Genomic DNA, 17,715 nt, shown 5'->3' on the forward strand with positions numbered 1-17,715 from the left:
TTGCAAGGAGCCCAGTACCAGAGATTATGCCCACCCTTGCAGAGATCCCAGCACCTGAGATTGTGTCCACCCTTGCAGGAAGCCCAGCACCTGAGACTGTGTACAGTTTTGGTATCCGTACCTAAGGAAGGATATGATTGCCTTTGAGGCTGTGTAATGCAGGTTCATTAGTCTGATTCCTGCAATTAGAGGGTTGTCCTAAAAGGAGAGATTGAGTAGAATGGACCTATCCTGTCTGGTATTTAGAAGACAGAGAGATGATCTCACTGAAACATATAAGATTGTGAGAGTGCTGGTAACCCTTGCTGGAGAGTTTAGGATTAGGGGCCATAGTCTCAGAACAAGGGGACAATCATTTAGCACTGAGAGGAGAAAAAAAAATTTCACTGAGGGTTGCGAATCTTTGGAATTCTATATCTCAGAGGGCTTTGGCTGCTCGATTCTTGCGAATATTCAAGGCTGAGATAGATTTTTGGGCTCTAAGAGAATTAAGGGATATAGGGGTACTGTGGGGAAGTGGAGTCAAGGTCAAGGATCAGCCATGATCTTACTAAATGGCAGTACCGGCTCAAGGGGCTGAATGGCCTACTATTCTTATTTCTTACTTTCTAAGTATAGTCTTCACGTGAAGGGCAGTGGATAATTAGACCAGGGTGTGCATTAATGATTCATACCCTATTTTAAAGTCACACCTTCTGACCTTATCATTTATAGTGGAAATATAATCTGCACTGAGTGAGAAGAAGGGAGATTGGTAAGTGAGTGAATGTTAATGGTTAATCTCTCTAGACTAGTTTTTGTTTTGTTTACATCGAGCAATTAATTGCAATTCCTGTTTCAGTTAAGAGTTAAGTTAGGTTTCTTGCAGTTTTAAACAGGGGTATACTAACACTCTGAGACTAACTGCAGCTAGTTAATTAGGTAGCTAGCTTAAACTGGTTTCTGAGCTATAGCAAAGCAGTGCTGCTGGAGGGCACAGAGTGTTAAGAAGGGAGTTTGGAAACTGAAGGAGTTCGGGAAGGAGGGGAACTATAAATTAAGAAGAAAATAAATTTGAGTGCACAGAGTGTTAAGTGGGAGTTTGGTGCGTGAGGGAGGGGTTCCTTTCTTTCTTTCTTCTACCTTTTTTTCAGCCTTCAGTAGCTGCCCCTCTCTTCGTCACAGGGAAGAAGTTGATTGGTGAGTAACTGGTAAGTTCTTTTACTTTTCATTATAATAAAATATTTTTAAAGTTACAGTATGGCAGGTCAGCTTGGCCAAGTAGAATGTACATCCAGCAGTATGTGGGAAGTCATGGACGCACCATGTGTCCTAGACGAACACATCTGCAGAAAGTGTCACCGGCTACAGAAGCTTGAGCACCGGGTTTCGGAACTCGAGCGGCGGCTGGAGTCACTGTTGTGCATCCGTGAGGCAGAGGACTATGTGGATAGCACGTTTAGGGAGGTGGTCACACCACAGTTAGGAGCATGCAGGCAAAGAGGGAATGGGTGACCGCCAGGCAGTCTAAGAGAACCAGGCACGCAGTGCAGGAATCTCCTGAGTCTATCTTGCTTGCCAATCAGTTTTCCATTTTGGTTCCTCGGAGGAGTGCAGCCAGAGCAAAGTCCGTGGCACCACAGGAGGGAGAAAAGTGGAAGTGTAATAGTGATAGGGGATTTGATAGTCAGGGGATCAGACAGGCATTTCTGTGGCAAACGTGACTCCAGGATAGTGTGTTGCCAGGGCCAAGGATGTCATGGAGCAGCTGCAGTATTAATTAGTATTAGTAAGAAGGTTGCATTGGAGAAATTAATGGGGCTGACGGTTGATAAGTCTCCAGCACCTGATATTCCACAACCCAGAGTGTTGAAAGAGGTAGCTTTGGAGATAATGGATGTATTGGTATTCATCTTCCAAAATTCTATAGATTCTGGAGTGGTTCCTGCAGATTGGAAGGTTGTAAATATCACCCCACTATTTAAGAAGGGAGGGAGAGAGAAAACAGGGAATTACAGACCAGTTAGTCTTACATCAGTCATTGGGAAATGCTAGAAACTATTCTCAAGGATGTGATAAATGGACACTTGGGTAACAATGATCTGATTGGGCATACTCAACATGGATTTATGAATGGGAAATCATGTTTGATGAACCTGTTGGAGTTATTTGAGGATGTTACTGACGGAATTGATAAAAGGGAGTCGGTGGACGTGGTATACTTGGATTTTCAGAAGGCTTTTGATAAAGTCCCCACAGGAGATAGGTTAGCAAAATTTAAAGCACATGGGATAGGAGATAATATACTGGCATAGATTAAGGATTACTTAACAGGCAGAAAACAGACAGTAGGAATAATCGGGCCATTCTCACACTGGCAGGCTGTGACTGGTGTGGTAACGCAGGGATCAGTCCTTGGGCCCCAGTTGTTCACAATATATATCAATGATTTGGATGTGGGGATCAAATGTAGTATTTCCAAGTTCGCGGATGACACAAAACTAGGTGGGAATGTGTGTTGTGAAGAAGATGCAAAGCGGCTTCAAGGGGATTTGGACAGACTTAGTGAACGGGCAAGAATGTGGCAGTTGGAATATAAGGTGGAAAAATGTGAGGTTATCCACTTTGGTAGGAGGAATAGATGTGCAGAGTATTTCTTAAGTGGTAAGAGATTAGAAAGTGTAGATGTACAAAGGGGCCTGGGTGTCCTTGTCAATAAGTCACTGAAAGCTAACATGCAGGTGCAGCAAGTAATTAGGAAGGTTCATGGTATGTTAGCCTTTATCACAAGAGGATTTGAGTACAGGAGTAGTGAAGTCTTACTTCAATTGTATAGAACCTTGCCTAGACTGCACCTGGGGTACTGTGTGCAGTTCTGATCCCCTTACCTTAGGAAGGATATTATTGCCATAGAGGGAGTGCAACGAAGATTCACCAGACTTGTTCCTGGGATGGCGGGACTGTCCTATGAAGAGAGATTGGGGAAACTGAGCCTGTATTCTCTAGAGTTTCGAAGAATGAGAGGTGATCTTATTGAAACCTGCAAAATACTTAAAGGGATAGACAGGGTAGATGCAGCTAAGATGTTTCCCCTGGTTGGGAGTCTAGAACAAGGGGACACAATTTCAAGATAAGGGAGAAGCCACTTAGAACAGAGATGAGGAGAAATTTCTTTACTCAGAGTGTTGTGAATCTTTGGAATTCTCTACCCCAGAGGGCTGTGGAAGCTCTGTCATTGAGTATGTTTAAAAGTAGAGATTGACAGATTTCTAAATACAAATGACATAATGGAATGTGACGATAGTGTGGGTAAAAGGCATTGAACTGGATGATCAGCCAGGATGATATTGAATAGTGGGGCAGGCTCGATGGGCTGAATGGCCTACTCCTGCTTGTATGTTCCTATGCCCTATGTTCCTATAAAAATGTTTCTAGATTTTGAATGAAAACTGCCCATGTAAATTTGACCCTCCGTCATTACAGTGTCCTGTCAGTAGTGCTGCTGCAGCAACTCCGCTGGTGGGAGGATGTAGCTACAGGTTTCAAATTTGGGTTGGCAGTTTTGATTATAAATGTGGATATAGGAATGTAAAGTGGAAAAACTGACAGCAAATGTGAGCAAACATAATATTTGGGCACCATGCTTTAGGAAGGATGTCAAGGGCTTGGAGAGAGTGTGAGATTTATTAGATTGATACCAGGGATGAGGGATTTCAGTTACATGGATAGACTGAAGAAGCTGGGATTGTTCTCCTTAGAGCAGAGAAAGTTAGGGGAGATTTCATAGAGGCGTTCAAAGCCATGAAGGGTTTTGATCGAGTAAATAAGTAGAAACTGTTTTCACTGGCAGAGGGATCAGTAACCAGAGAACACAGTTAATGTAATTGGCAAAAGAGCCAGAGGTGAGATGAGGATAACTTTTTTTTGACACAGTTGTTATGATCTGGAATCCACTGCCTGAAAGGAAACTGATACAGTAATAACTTTCAAGAGGGAATTGGATAAATAATTGAAGGAAAGAAAATTACAGACTTTGGGGAAGGGCAGTGGAGTCGGATTAATTGGATAGCTCTTTCAAGGAGTAGCACAGACATGATGAGCTGAATGGCCTCTTTCTGTCTGCATGGATCTTTGATTCTATATAGATCGCATTCCAACACGTCTGTGCCTTTTGATTTATCTCAGTCCCACTTACTAAATCCCTACTCGCCTCTCTCCAGAAACACAATTGCCTCTGTTCACTTCAGTTACCCATCACCCATTGTGTAAATCTGATCTTTCTCTGCTCCTAGTTTCCCAATTTTTGACTTGTGTCCCTTAATGTTCGAAAAAGGAAAAACTGGAGGAAAAGTCGTTGCTCTCAAATGCCTCCTGGGGGCTTGGAGTTAGATTCCCACCTGACTTTTAGGTCATGAATTAATTAGCTGTAAAGTGCTTCAGATGTTCTAAGGTCATGAAAGACATAACATAAATGTAAGTCTTTTTCTTTAATATTCTCTGATGTTAGAAGAAATTTCACATTGGTGGGGGGGGGGGGGTGGTGCAATTGGGAAGAGGGATAAAAAAAACAGAACTAATGGAATGGTCAGGATGCTGATCTCCAATCCATTCCTTCCATATTAGTGCTAGGAACATTTTCCAATTCTCTCATACATTTGGTCTGCCTTTCTGTGTCTTCCCCATTTGATCACCTGTTACCACACATATATCCCAACTGCGTCCTAATACCTGAATAAGCAAGACAACATCTGATGCCAAAATACTCTTCTAAATAGATGCTCTTAAATATAAGTATGGCTTCTTGTTGTCCTCTTCAAATAAAGTAAATGTTAAATAATAAAAGCCTTTTGATCATCAATCACCTCCACTGCCTCACATGCTACGAAAGTTTAATATTACCGTGAAATATGCATCGGAATAGTTTGTGGTGCAGCAAATATAACATTAATAGCATCTGTTATTATAGATACCACATGTGCTTCAGCATAAACGTTCCTTAGCGTGTAAGTCGGTTGATTGGAACTGATCTTTTTTTAACCAGACTGCCCCAGCATAAGGACTGCTCAAACCCGAATGATGTGTCTCTAAAAGATAAATGCATATTCTACTAAAATGTCATACAGTTCTACAGGCCATGAACGGAGATACCCATATGTTTATTGTCTTTCAGTCAACTTTTATGACCATTTTAAAATTGCTGGTTTGAAGCAGGCTAGGAGCAGACATTTTGTGCACAGCTCCCTCTAGTGTGACATCATGAACTTCCATTCCATGATCAGGCATATGGAGAGTGTTAGCAGAAGCCCACTATTTCCCATTTGTGAAATCACTGGGGTAGATACATAAGTACACAGATAATGCCCTTTATATCATTTTAGGTCTATGCAGCAATTCAGTAGACTACACAACCACTTTAACAATAAATGCTTTGTATCAGTATGATACAAAATTAGGCAACATTAGTATATAGGATATACACTAGTATAGGATATATATATTAGCATAAAGGTGGGGCTAAAGTGTGGCGAGTCGAAGAGACTTAGCAGTTGGAAGGAAAAAAGACAGAAGCGCAAGGGAAGAGCCAACTGTGTAACAGCCCCAACAACCAATTTTTTCTGCAGCACCTGTGGAAGAGTCTGTCACTCCAGTATTGGCCTTTATAGCCATTCCAGGCGCTGCTCCACAAACCACTGACCACCTCCAGGCGCTTACCCATTGTCTCCCGAGACAAGGAGGCCAAAGAAGAAGAAGAAGAAGAAGTATATAGGAATAAATCCTTTTAAATCAGGCCTGTAATAACAACAACAAGCTTGCATTTATATAGCACCTTTTAATATAGTACAAAATGTCCTAAGGCGCTTTACGGGAACATTATCAGACAAAATTTGACACCAGGCCACATAAAGAGATATGAGGACAGGTTTCCAAAAGCTTGGTCAACGATGTAGGTTTTAAGGACTGACTTGAAGGAGAAGAGGGAGAGATAGAGAGGCAGAGAGGTTTAGGGAAGAAACCCAGAGCTGAGGGCTTAGGCAGCTAAAGGCAGAGCTGTCATCAAAACATCATAAATAACTTGCATTTTTAGAGCACTTTAATAAAAAGAAACCCAAAGTGCCTCATATGGGGAAAAAAACAGACTACAAGGGATAACCAAAACCATGATCAAAAACAGTAGTTTTTTGAGGAGGTTTTTAAAAGGGGAAAGGAATATAGGAAGTTGAAGATGTTTAGAACATGAGTAGGAAGCATGCAGGAACTAGACAACTGAATAGTCTGCCACCAAATTAGGAATGTCAGAAGAGGGAAAGGACGCAGAGCAGCAAAGAGGACCATAGGGCATGGACTGGAATGTATTATTGCAGATGATACATGGAAATACATTGAAATTATAACACAGAAACAGGCCATTCAGCCCAACCAGTTCGTGTCTGCATTTATCCTCCAAGTAAGCAAATAGTTTCAATCACATTTACCCATATCCCTTTACCTTGTTTTCCTTCATCCACTTATCCAATCTAGTCTTGAATGTTGACATAAAATCTACTTCAATCACTAACTCTGGAAGTGAATTCCACAGCTTTGCAACTCTGTGTAAAGAACTTTCCCTGGCTCTTTATTCTAAATCTCTTGCATTTGATCTTGTATCTATTGCCCTTCATTCTAGACACACACACACTCTGCCCCCAGGAAACAGTCTGCTTCTATCAACCTTGTCCCATCCTTTCATAGCATTAAACACTTATCATATTGCACTACAATCTGCATTGTTGTTTCAAAAAAGCTAAGGTGAGTAGGGCCATAGAGGGATTTATAAATGAAGTGCAGGATTTTGAATTTAGTGTTACGGGGAGACAGGGAGACAGTGGAGGCCAGATAACTAGAAGGACTGGCAGGCATGAACCTCCAACCAAGTGAGGAGTCAACGCTATAATCGGAGGAAGGCATGATGGATAAAAACAGCAATAAAATGAATGAGGAAGAAATCCTCATGCATGGAAAATATTCTGCTTTTCAACAAATGTATGTTGTATTTTATAACATTTACATATGAAATGGGTATTAAGTATTTTATATTGTATGTTGAAAGATAAATGCAGTAGTTAATCTATTTATAATACCTTAGGACGTTGTTTACCATGAGAGGAACATAAGAAATAGAAGCAGGAGTAGGCCATTCAGCCCCTCGAGGCTGCTCCACAATTCAATAAGATCATGACTGATCTTCTACCTCAACTCCATCTTCCTGCCCCATTCCCATATCCCTCGATTATTGTGGTGCCCTAAATGTATTTGTTTATACAGAAAAACTCAAGAGTTGTATCTATAGGCTCCAGAAGCTGGCCGAGCGCGTCTACCCTGAGGCACAGTGTGGCTTTCGTGCAGAGAGATCGACTATTGACATGCTGTTCTCCCTTCGTCAGATACAGGAGAAATGCCGTGAACAACAGATGCCCCTCTACATTGCTTTCATTGATCTCACCAAAGCCTTTGACCTCGTCAGCAGACGTGGTCTCTTCAGACTACTAGAAAAGATCGGATGTCCACCAAAGCTACTAAGTATCATCACCTCATTCCATGACAATATGAAAGGCACAATTCAACATGGTGGCTCCTCATCAGAGCCCTTTCCTATCCTGAGTGGTGTGAAACAGGGCTGTGTTCTCGCACCCACACTTTTTGGGATTTTCTTCTCCCTGCTGCTTTCACATGCGTTCAAATCCTCTGAAGAAGGAATTTTCCTCCACACAAGATCAGGGGGCAGGTTGTTCAACCTTGCCCGTCTAAGAGCGAAGTCCAAAGTACGGAAAGTCCTCATCAGAGAACTCCTCTTTGCTGACGATGCTGCTTTAACATCTCACACTGAAGAATGCCTGCAGAGTCTCATCGACAGGTTTGCGTCTGCCTGCAATGAATTTGGCCTAACCATCAGCCTCAAGAAAACGAACATCATGGGGCAGGATGTCAGAAATGCTCCATCCATCAATATTGGCGACCACGCTCTGGAAGTGGTTCAAGAGTTCACCTACCTAGGCTCAACTATCACCAGTAACCTGTCTCTAGATGCAGAAATCAACAAGCGCATGGGTAAGGCTTCCACTGCTATGTTCAGACTGGCCAAGAGAGTGTGGGAAAATGGCGCACTGACACGGAACACAAAAGTCCGAGTGTATCAGGCCTGTGTCCTCAGTACCTTGCTCTACGGCAGCGAGGCCTGGACAACGTATGCCAGCCAAGAGCGACGTCTCAATTCATTCCATCTTCGCTGCCTTCGGAGAATACTTGGCATCAGGTGGCAGGACTATATCTCCAACACAGAAGTCCTTGAAGCGGCCAACATCCCCAGCTTATACACACTACTGAGTCAGCGGCGCTTGAGATGGCTTGGCCATGTGAGCCGCATGGAAGATGGCAGGATCCCCAAAGACACATTGTACAGCGAGCTCGCCACTAGTATCAGACCCACCGGCCGTCCATGTCTCCGTTATAAAGACGTCTGCAAACGCGACATGAAATCGTGTGACATTGATCACAAGTCGTGGGAGTCAGTTGCCAGCATTCGCCAGAGCTGGCGGGCAGCCATAAAGACAGGGCTAAATTGTGGCGAGTCGAAGAGACTTAGTAGTTGGCAGGAAAAAAGACAGAGGCGCAAGGGGAGAGCCAACTGTGCAACAGCCCCAACAAACAAATTTCTCTGCAGCACCTGTGGAAGAGCCTGTCACTCCAGAATTGGCCTTTATAGCCACTCCAGGCGCTGCTTCACAAACCACTGACCACCTCCAGGCGCGTATCCATTGTCTCTCGAGATAAGGAGGCCCAAAAGAAGACTAAATTATGCAATTCATAGTTAGTAAAACGTAATAATTAATCCAGCCACTGAGCCAGGAATTAAAGTTTTTTCAAAAAACACTTGGAATGAGAAAGGTTTAATATTCTGTAAACTATCCACTCTTGGTAACACCACCTTTTTCAAAAATGATGAATATGTTCAAGTGAAGCTTAAATATATTTTTAACTGCTTATGCACCACTTTCAACTAATGTACGTAATGCATCATGTCTCTCTGCAGCCTGTGGTTTATAGAGATTAAGCCATTTTGGTCATCGCCAACAAAATTTACTGTTACAGCACTCATAAGTAATAAACCCTGTACTCCTCAGTTAATTTCTGTACTCCATGCAGCCTTTGGCATGTATCCTTTATCTGTATTAGAAGTGTTTGATATGTCCTAGGACATCGAAATAATGATCACAAATTCTAGTGTGACATGATATTTATTAGATGGTAGGATAACAATATGACCAGAACTATTTCTCCCTCCCAGCGGCTGTAAATCTGGCATATCCAGGTGTTCTACAGCTGTATTGCTGGAGGTATGGAGCAGTGGTACAAATGGGTTTCTTTGAATAATTATTGGCATATTTCATAATTTACCTTTTGTTTTCTTATCTAAATTATGGGACTAAACATTCATAGTTGCTTCTCGGCATTTTAATGAAGGAAACAGCATTTTACGAACATACAAACATACAAACATAAGACCATACGAATTAGGAGCAGGAGTAGGCCACTCGGCCAGTGGCAGTGTGTTATTCTGGCAAAGGACAAGAGGGTATAGCCTCAAGATTAGAGGGAGCAGATTTAGGACTGAATTAAGAAGGAACTTCTTCACCCAGAGGGTTGTTAATCTATGGAATTCCTTGCCCAGTGAAGTAGTTGACGCTTCTTCAGTAAACGTTTATAAAGCTAAGGTAGATATCTTTTTGAACAATAAAGGAATTAAGGGCTACGGTGAGAGTGCGGGTAAGTGGATCTGAGTCCACGAAAAGATCAGCCATGATCCTGTTGAATGGCGGAGCAGGCTCGAGGGGCCGGACAGCCTACTCCTGCTCCTAGTTCTTATGAAGAGGATTTTTTAAATAGTGATTTATATTGTGAGAGGTGAGAAGACACCCATGGGCATGATATAAAATGCCAAACTTGTAACTAGAAGTAAGTATTTAACTATTAACATGGAATACTTTGCTAATTGCTTTATATGTCACTTCCCTACTTCCTTGCAAAAATGTATTAAGACAATACCCATATAAATATGTCTATATATAGTGAGCACCACAATTAATTTTGCCTTACCTGAATAATCTCCTCAAGGTCCTCAAAAAGTGTCCGATTAACAGTGAAGTGATTTAAAGTTGCTAGAATGTCACCTGATGGCTATTTTCAGTGAAGACATTCAAGCAAGACAAGCTTAATCGTAATCTTTATTATAAATGCAGTATGTATATTCCGTATCACAGACATACGAACATACGAATTAGGAGCAGGAGTAGGCCACTCAGCCCCTGGACCCTGCTCCACCATTCAATAAGTTCATGGCTGAACTGATTACTACTCCACATTCCCGCCTACCCCTGATAACCTTTCACCCCCTTGCTTATCAAGAATCTATCTACTTCTGCCTTAAAAATATTCAAAGACTCTGCTTCCACCGCCTTTTGAGGAAGAGAGTTCCAAAGACGCACAGCCCTCTGAGAGAAAAAATTTCTCCTCATCTCTGTCTTAAATGGGCAACCCTTTATTTTTAAACAGTGACCCCTAGTTCTGTTTTCTCCCAGAAGAGGAAACATCCTTTCCACATCCACCCTGTCAAGACCCCTCAAGATCTTATATGTTTCAATCAAGTCGCCTCTTACTCTTCTAAACTCCAGCAGATGCAAGCCTAGCCTGACCAACCTTTCATCATAAGACAACCCACCCATTCCAGGTATTAGTCTAGTAAACCTTCTCTGAACTGCTTCCAATGCATTTACATCCTTCCTTAAATAAGGAGACCAATACTGTACACAGTACTCCAGGTGTGGTCTCACCAATGCCCCATATAACTGAAGCATAACCTCCCTACTTTTATATTCAAGTCCCCTCACAATAAACAATAACTTTCTATTAGCTTTCCTAATTACGTGCTGTACCTGCATACTAACCTTATGCGATTCGTGCACTAGGACACCCAGATCCCTCTGCATCTCAGAGCTCTGCAATCTCTCACCATTTAGATAATATGCTTCTTTTTTATTCTTCCTTCCAAAATGGACAATTTCACATTTTCCCACATTATACTCCATTTGCCAGATCGTTGCCCACTCACTTAACCTATCAATATCCCATTGTGTCCTCTTCAGTCAGTCATTTGTTTTGTTAAAAATCAGAACTAAAAATATTACAGACCTATGGAGGTACCTTAGCTCAATTAGAAATATATATTTCAGATAAAACGGAAACTGTGAATTCTTCAAATTTGAAATAAAATCAAAAGATGTTGAGAATATGCCCAAAACTTTAACCTGGCATTATCTTCCAAATGTTAATTGACTATCTCTGTTTTATCAGCATTGTTTTCTCCTACTTATTTCAATTTGCAAGTCCAGCCTGAATTTTCATTTAAAATGAAATTATCCTAACACTTATGACATGAGCAAATGAATAATGGGGAAAGTTGAAATAGCCGATTCATTATACTGATGTGAAAGGCTTTCATACATAACTATTGTCACATAGGAATTACCAGACTCTACTCATTATTTAATAAACTAAGTATGCTCCTGTCAACTCTCTCTGGAGTGAGATTCCTCCTGTGGATATTTTAGATTTTCAGCAAAATTATCAACAAGAGGAATTTCAATTCTTATGTATCCCATAATAATTATTCTTATCTGTGAGACAACCCTTCATATGATCGATTGAGCTTTTCAAAGGAAAACAACATCTTATATGAAAAGTGAGTCAGTCAGGGGACGTAATTTTGTAATATATACTAGAGTAGTGTTAGACAATTGAGGCAGATACTTTCTTAATGACGGCATTGGTAAGGGAGAATGATCATTGGGCAGAGACATTCAAGGGTTACACTACCTTGTCTTTGAATAGGGCTGGGTCGAGTCAATATTACTGAGGTGGATGTGGCAGAAGCAGTAGTGTTCTCATCTTTACTGTCATGTTTGCCAGTCCCTCCCATGAAGGCATACTAAAATGTGTACAGATGTGTTTACATGGCTGTAAATAATAGATCAGTGGACAAAAAAGGAAAGCAAAACTTGCATTAACACAGTCTTTCGTGCCCTCAGGATGTCCCAAAGCTTTAGAGACAATGAAGTACTTTTGAAGTGTAGTCACTGTAGAAAAACATGGCCATCAATTTGTGCACAAACAGCGATGAGATAATAACCAGATAATCTGTTTTAGTGATGGTGCTTGAGGGATAAATATTGACCAGGGCACTGGGGAGTTCCTCTGCTCATCTTTGCCTAGTGCTGTGGGATGTTTTAAGTCCATCTGAGATGGCAGAGAGAGCCTTGGTTTAACATATCATCCACAGAGATAATCTCACACCATCAAAATGTAATAGTTTTAGTGTATTCCTTGTGCTCACAAAATTGTGTCCATGACAGATTATTATCATCTCTTATTAGGATCATAATTTTTTAAAAAACTCATGGAAGGGAGGAAGCATTTTTGGCATTGGAGATGTCAAACCAAGAGAAGAAATGCTTAGTGCAGGCTCACTCAGCAACAGTACCAGCCAATCTGCTGGTTTCCCAACAGTGATCTTTCATGAAGACTGATTCTATGCCTCACCTCCAACTTTTTGGAGGAAATTGCAATATTGACACTGAAAGATGCTCCAATGCTTAAGAAACCATCTGTGAGGGAACTCGGGGCAACAACTTTCAGTCAAACCGATACTTCCAGCTTAGGGTGTTAGTGAGGAGCTGCCAAAGTGAATGAATGCAACCTCTCACTATCTTTTACACTGCAGGCTTGCATTCAATAACAAACCTCGTGTTAGAGGCGACATACTGGTATAAATAAAATTGCAGTGCAGTCGGAGGCAGTGAAATCCCCCTCAGGTTAACTCCCACTGTGGCATCGACTTCTTCATCCAACGGATCTGTCAGGTCACTTGTGTGTGCCAGCACCTGAACTTTCCAATTGGCCATATGGTCATTTTGTACCTGGGGCTTTGCATTCACCTGGATGGATTATAAATTAAACCGATGGGAGACTCTGTCCGACAATGAGCTTTCTCATTTCCTGGCTTCATTGTGACGGGACCTGATTCCTGAGTTATATTGCCACTTTTCCATCAATGACGAGCAGTTATGGATGTGCATCAACATGAAAGTGGCAGCAGTTTGCCGTGCCTTAAATCCCATCAATCTGGTTTGGAATTAGCCCCAAGTCTCAGAGATAATATCCTTACCCACTACTGCCATCTAGTCTTTTATATTCATATCGGTAACACAGATTGAAATATGGATTGAATTGAAATAACACTATCTCTTAAATAATAATGAAGCATAACTATGTTTATTTATATGGGATGGAAAGGTTGTTTATTCTGAATGTACTATTTATTTGACTTATCCGGAGAAAAATAAATTGCAGGGCTACAGGGTAAAGGCGGGGGAGTGGGACTGAGTTGCTCTTGCAGGGAACCGGCACGGACACGACGGGCCGAATTGCCTCCTTTCTCTGCTGTAACCATTCTCTAATTGTATAAGGCAGTGATAAAACAAAATTTGGAGGGGGGGGGGGAGGTGCTGCGGTGAACCTGCTATGAGAAGATAGCCAATTTAACAGAGATTACAGGGGGCATTTGGGAGGCAAATTGTGATTTTACTTGGTAAGGGTTGAGATTTAGACCTGTAAAATAGTGAGAGAAGTGACTTTGTGGAAGATGACTTCTTTTTGAAAAGAGCCCCCCCCTCGCCATGCCACAAGAATGATCGTCATAAACCTATCCCTTTGATGCAGTGCTGAAGAGGCAGAGTCTCCACCTCCTGACCCTCAGCCAGTGCTGATGTGCTTGGGAACTGAGAGGCCTCTCAACACACAGAGAGACAGACAGACACACAGACAAACTCAAAGCAGCTGAGCAGAGGAATAACTGGAGCAAGTCCCGGAGTGAACACACACACACACACACACACACAGCTCCTCTGGATGAGCTGCCTCAGATGTAAGGGACTTTCAGACAAAACAGGGACAGTTTGTTTTCTTGGAAACTTTTTTTTTGAAAAGAGAAACTTCTACACAGTTGATCTGATCGAGTTCACCCTGCCGTTTAGTGAAGTACAAGGGGCTGCGAACTGAAGAGCAGAGATTAGACGAGACAGCAGCAGAGAAAAACTTACCGCCGCTCTTTCTGGCTAAAGAACGGAAGGAGGAGAAAGGGACAAGTACATCAATCTTTGTTTTTAATCCAAATCATATCCCTCACTTCTCCCCCACTCTCCGCTCCGGCCTTGCTGTAGCGGCACTTTCAGTACAATTTACAGCGGCCTTTTGACTTTTGAGTTGAGCACATCTCGGGGCTGTTGCCCGGACCCAGTCTCTCCTGCTTGGGGCGAACTTCAGACAACAAATAACTAAATGAAAGCGATGCCTTCACAGCGCCTCGCACCAATCCTCCCATACCTGCTGCTGACACTAATCCTCCCAGGTGAGTTAGCAGTCGATCTCTTGCTTCCTGGCGTATCTTTCTTATTTCTGGTCTATATGTGTGTGTGTGCATTTGTCCATGTGTTTGTGTGTGTGTATTTGTCCATGTGTGTGTGTGTGTATTTGTCCATGTGTGTGTGTGTTTGTGTGTGTGTATTTGTCCATGTGTGTGTGTGTGTGTGTATTTGTCCATGTGTGTGTGTATTTGTCCATGTGTGTGTGTGTTTGTGTGTGTGTATTTGTCCATGTGTGTGTGTATTTGTCCATGTGTGTGTGTGTGTGCATTTGTCCATGTATGTCTGTGTGACTTTGTCCATGTGTGTGTGTGTGTATTTGTCCATGTGTGTGTGTGTGTATTTGTCCATGTGTGTTTGTGTGTGTGTGTTTGTCCATGTATGTCTGTGTGACTTTGTCTGTGTGTGTATTTGTCCATGTATGTCTGTGTGTGTATTTGTCCATGTGTGTGTGTCTTGTGCATGTTACACACACATTACGCCCATCCATACTCTTAACAAAATTTATGAAATTAAGTCTTCGAATGGATGCTACATGCAGCTGACAAGTGGATTGAGGTGATATTTTGACAGTGCTAATCTTACCTGTAGTTATTACCCTTCATTACATTTAATATTGCGGGTGGCAGTTGCAAGCAAACACTGCTTAATATTAATGGATAACCCATTTCCAGTGACACTTCTTTCTCTGTGAGCGGCGCCCAGTTAAACCTTAGCTGACTGCCTTTTTTTAGTAAAGCTTGTGCAACCTTTTCAGTGGTGACCACGCAGACTTGTCCGACCTGTCAAAAGATGGGGGAGAGAGTGCGGGGGGTTTACATCGGAGATATCAGCCGGAATCGATCCTGCACCCGGGGAGGGGGCAATAAATCCATGGCTCTATGTGAAGGGGTTTTTTCAAAGTGTATGCAGCATTTCTCCAAATGGTGCGGGGATTTTTTTTTTGTTGTTGTAGAAATTATTTATGTTCAATGTATTTAGAGTTCCGGGTTCTCTCTGAAATTTAAGCAAGTTTCCAACTTGCACTTAAAAAGGTTAAGGCGGGAGGGAGTTCTGAGAGGTCGGTGTTTTGTGTTGAGGGTTGACTTTAAAAGTTGAAGATTTGTTGGCTTTAAACCTGAGAGTGGCTTTTCCCGTTTCTCAATATCGCTCCAGTTTCATTCATCCAAAAATCCCTGACCTTTACTGGTTGCTCAGTGTCTCCGCAGTACAAGAGAATCTTAGCAACAAAAACACATCAGCCAAAAAAAACTCCTCGACTAAATATCAGAGATAGAATTCTACATCTCCATGCGGAGATAGGGAAAGTTCACCCAAAATATAACTAGTCTGGAGCTGTGAATCATTGAAGAGCTGATTATAGCGGGGGGGGGGGGGGGGGGGGGGCGGTATCCCATCTGTTTGAAATTACAGAGCAACTTTTTTAATCTCGTTCAGACCAGTGAACTAAATCAAGGAGACTAAACTGCGTCTGACGAGGAGATGTTTTCTCAGAGTATTCTTAACAACTTAAAGCAAAGCACATTACTGAATAATTATTTACCAACCCTTTCTGATTTGAAGTAACTCCAAAATTTAACGGAGTTGTATTGTACGTCACATCACTATAATACACAGTAATAGTTAATTGTGCTATCATTATTATGAAAAACTGTCAGTTTTCAGTTTGCAAAAGTCAATGTGCGGAGGGATTCAGTGTGGTGAATATGTTAGCACTAAGCAGTTTCTTATGGGTTCCGCCAACTGAATTTTAAGGAGTATTTTAATACAATTTGCTGCCTCCTGTTGCCTTTCTTGAAGCAGCTTATTGGTTCACAGACAATGTCAAAAAGCTGGACGGGTGCCAGAGTAGAGGCTTATCTCCCAGATCCCGCTTCCCTTAATAAAATCAGTACATCTTTAGATCTTTTTTTAAAATCTAATCTCCACCCCACACCCCTTCCACTTTGTTTTTCTCCAGGGCTGATTGCTGGAGGAGTAAGTGTACACAGATAGAGTGCAGTTTTTTTATGACTGCATTTAGGATGTAAAGAAGAGACTTGGCAGGACTTTTCCGCATGTGGGGAAATAAGTTGGGGAGACTCTGCTGGATTGTATATGGCCTGTGGAAGGACTGGGCTCGATTGGCTGTATGGACACCCCTGATTCGATGCTTTCCCATGTTCACTAACTCTGTTCTGCCTTTTTGTGCTTTATGCTATCATCTCTGTCTCCATTCTATCTGCATCTTTCATTCTATCCCCAGAACCCCCTAGTTCTATTCTCCAGTTCCAGTTTGTGACCTCACACTCTGTAATTCTGAGGCTATCTCCTCAACACAGGCTCTGCTTTCAAAGTTCCCTTAACAGCTTGAACTTCTATATAACACATTTAGAATGAAAATCAATTCCAAGGCACTTCGCAAAAATGGATTCTAAACCAAAGAAATAGATTCCATAAGGTGAGCAAAAGCTGCAGCAAAGAGATGGGTTTTGAAAGTCATTGTAATAGTTGAGTTAATGAAGGCATGGCTGCTTATTTCAAGTCAATTAAATGACTGAGTCACATCAGATTCAGCAAGAGTACATTACATACTGAAAGGTAACATTTCTTCTTTTATCCTCTGGCTGGGGAGTCAGTGACAAGGGGGGGTCATTAATTTAAACATGTTGCTAAGGAGAGAGAGATTGGAAGAAATATCATGACATGGAAGGTTGTTGGAGCACGTAATGCTTTGCCACAGGGAGTAGTTGTAGCAGAAACCATTGCAACTTTTATGGAAAAACAGGTCAATATTTGAAGCAGAAAGCTTTGAGGAGAAAGCAGGACAATATCATTAGCTCTAGATTGTTCCATCGAAGAACAAGTAAACACACAAAGGGCTGGATAAAATCATCTGCTGTAATCTTCTATGGTTCAAAATAAAATCTTTAATGATTCACTTAATAAATCTGAGATTGCGACTTGCAGTTTAGGGTCCAGCCAGGCACAGCCTGTTTCACGTTGATTCTGCCTAGCTGGAACTCTTCAGGAGACAAGTATGCACTAACCAGAATTTATACTTGCACAACATGCGCTCTCGTCAGTTAGAAATTTGAATATTTAGAGAACAGGGAGGGGAGAGTCTCTTCTCTCTAATCATTTCAGCTGCAGGAAATTAAGTTGCAAGCATAACCAGGGGTCTAGTGGATCCCATGAGCATTTTGTCAATTGGTTTGATGCTGCACTGAATTTAAACTCCACACCG

General features: G+C 41.8%; 1 protein-coding gene across 1 annotated transcript in view; it reads left to right on the top strand.

Annotated features, from left to right (window-relative positions):
- Positions 1 to 13,871: 13,871 nt before the first annotated feature.
- The window catches only part of LOC137369525 (protein APCDD1-like), a 30,276-nt gene continuing 26,432 nt past the window's right edge, over positions 13,872 to 17,715 (top strand). Inside the window, exon 1 of the mRNA XM_068030795.1 lies at positions 13,872 to 14,476. Within this exon, the coding sequence (XP_067886896.1) occupies positions 14,407 to 14,476 (70 nt within the window). The 5' untranslated portion in view covers positions 13,872 to 14,406. The remainder of the gene's footprint in view (positions 14,477 to 17,715) is intronic.

Source organism: Heterodontus francisci, chromosome 5 (assembly GCF_036365525.1).
Source record: "Heterodontus francisci isolate sHetFra1 chromosome 5, sHetFra1.hap1, whole genome shotgun sequence".
NCBI classification, from domain to species: domain Eukaryota; kingdom Metazoa; phylum Chordata; class Chondrichthyes; order Heterodontiformes; family Heterodontidae; genus Heterodontus; species Heterodontus francisci.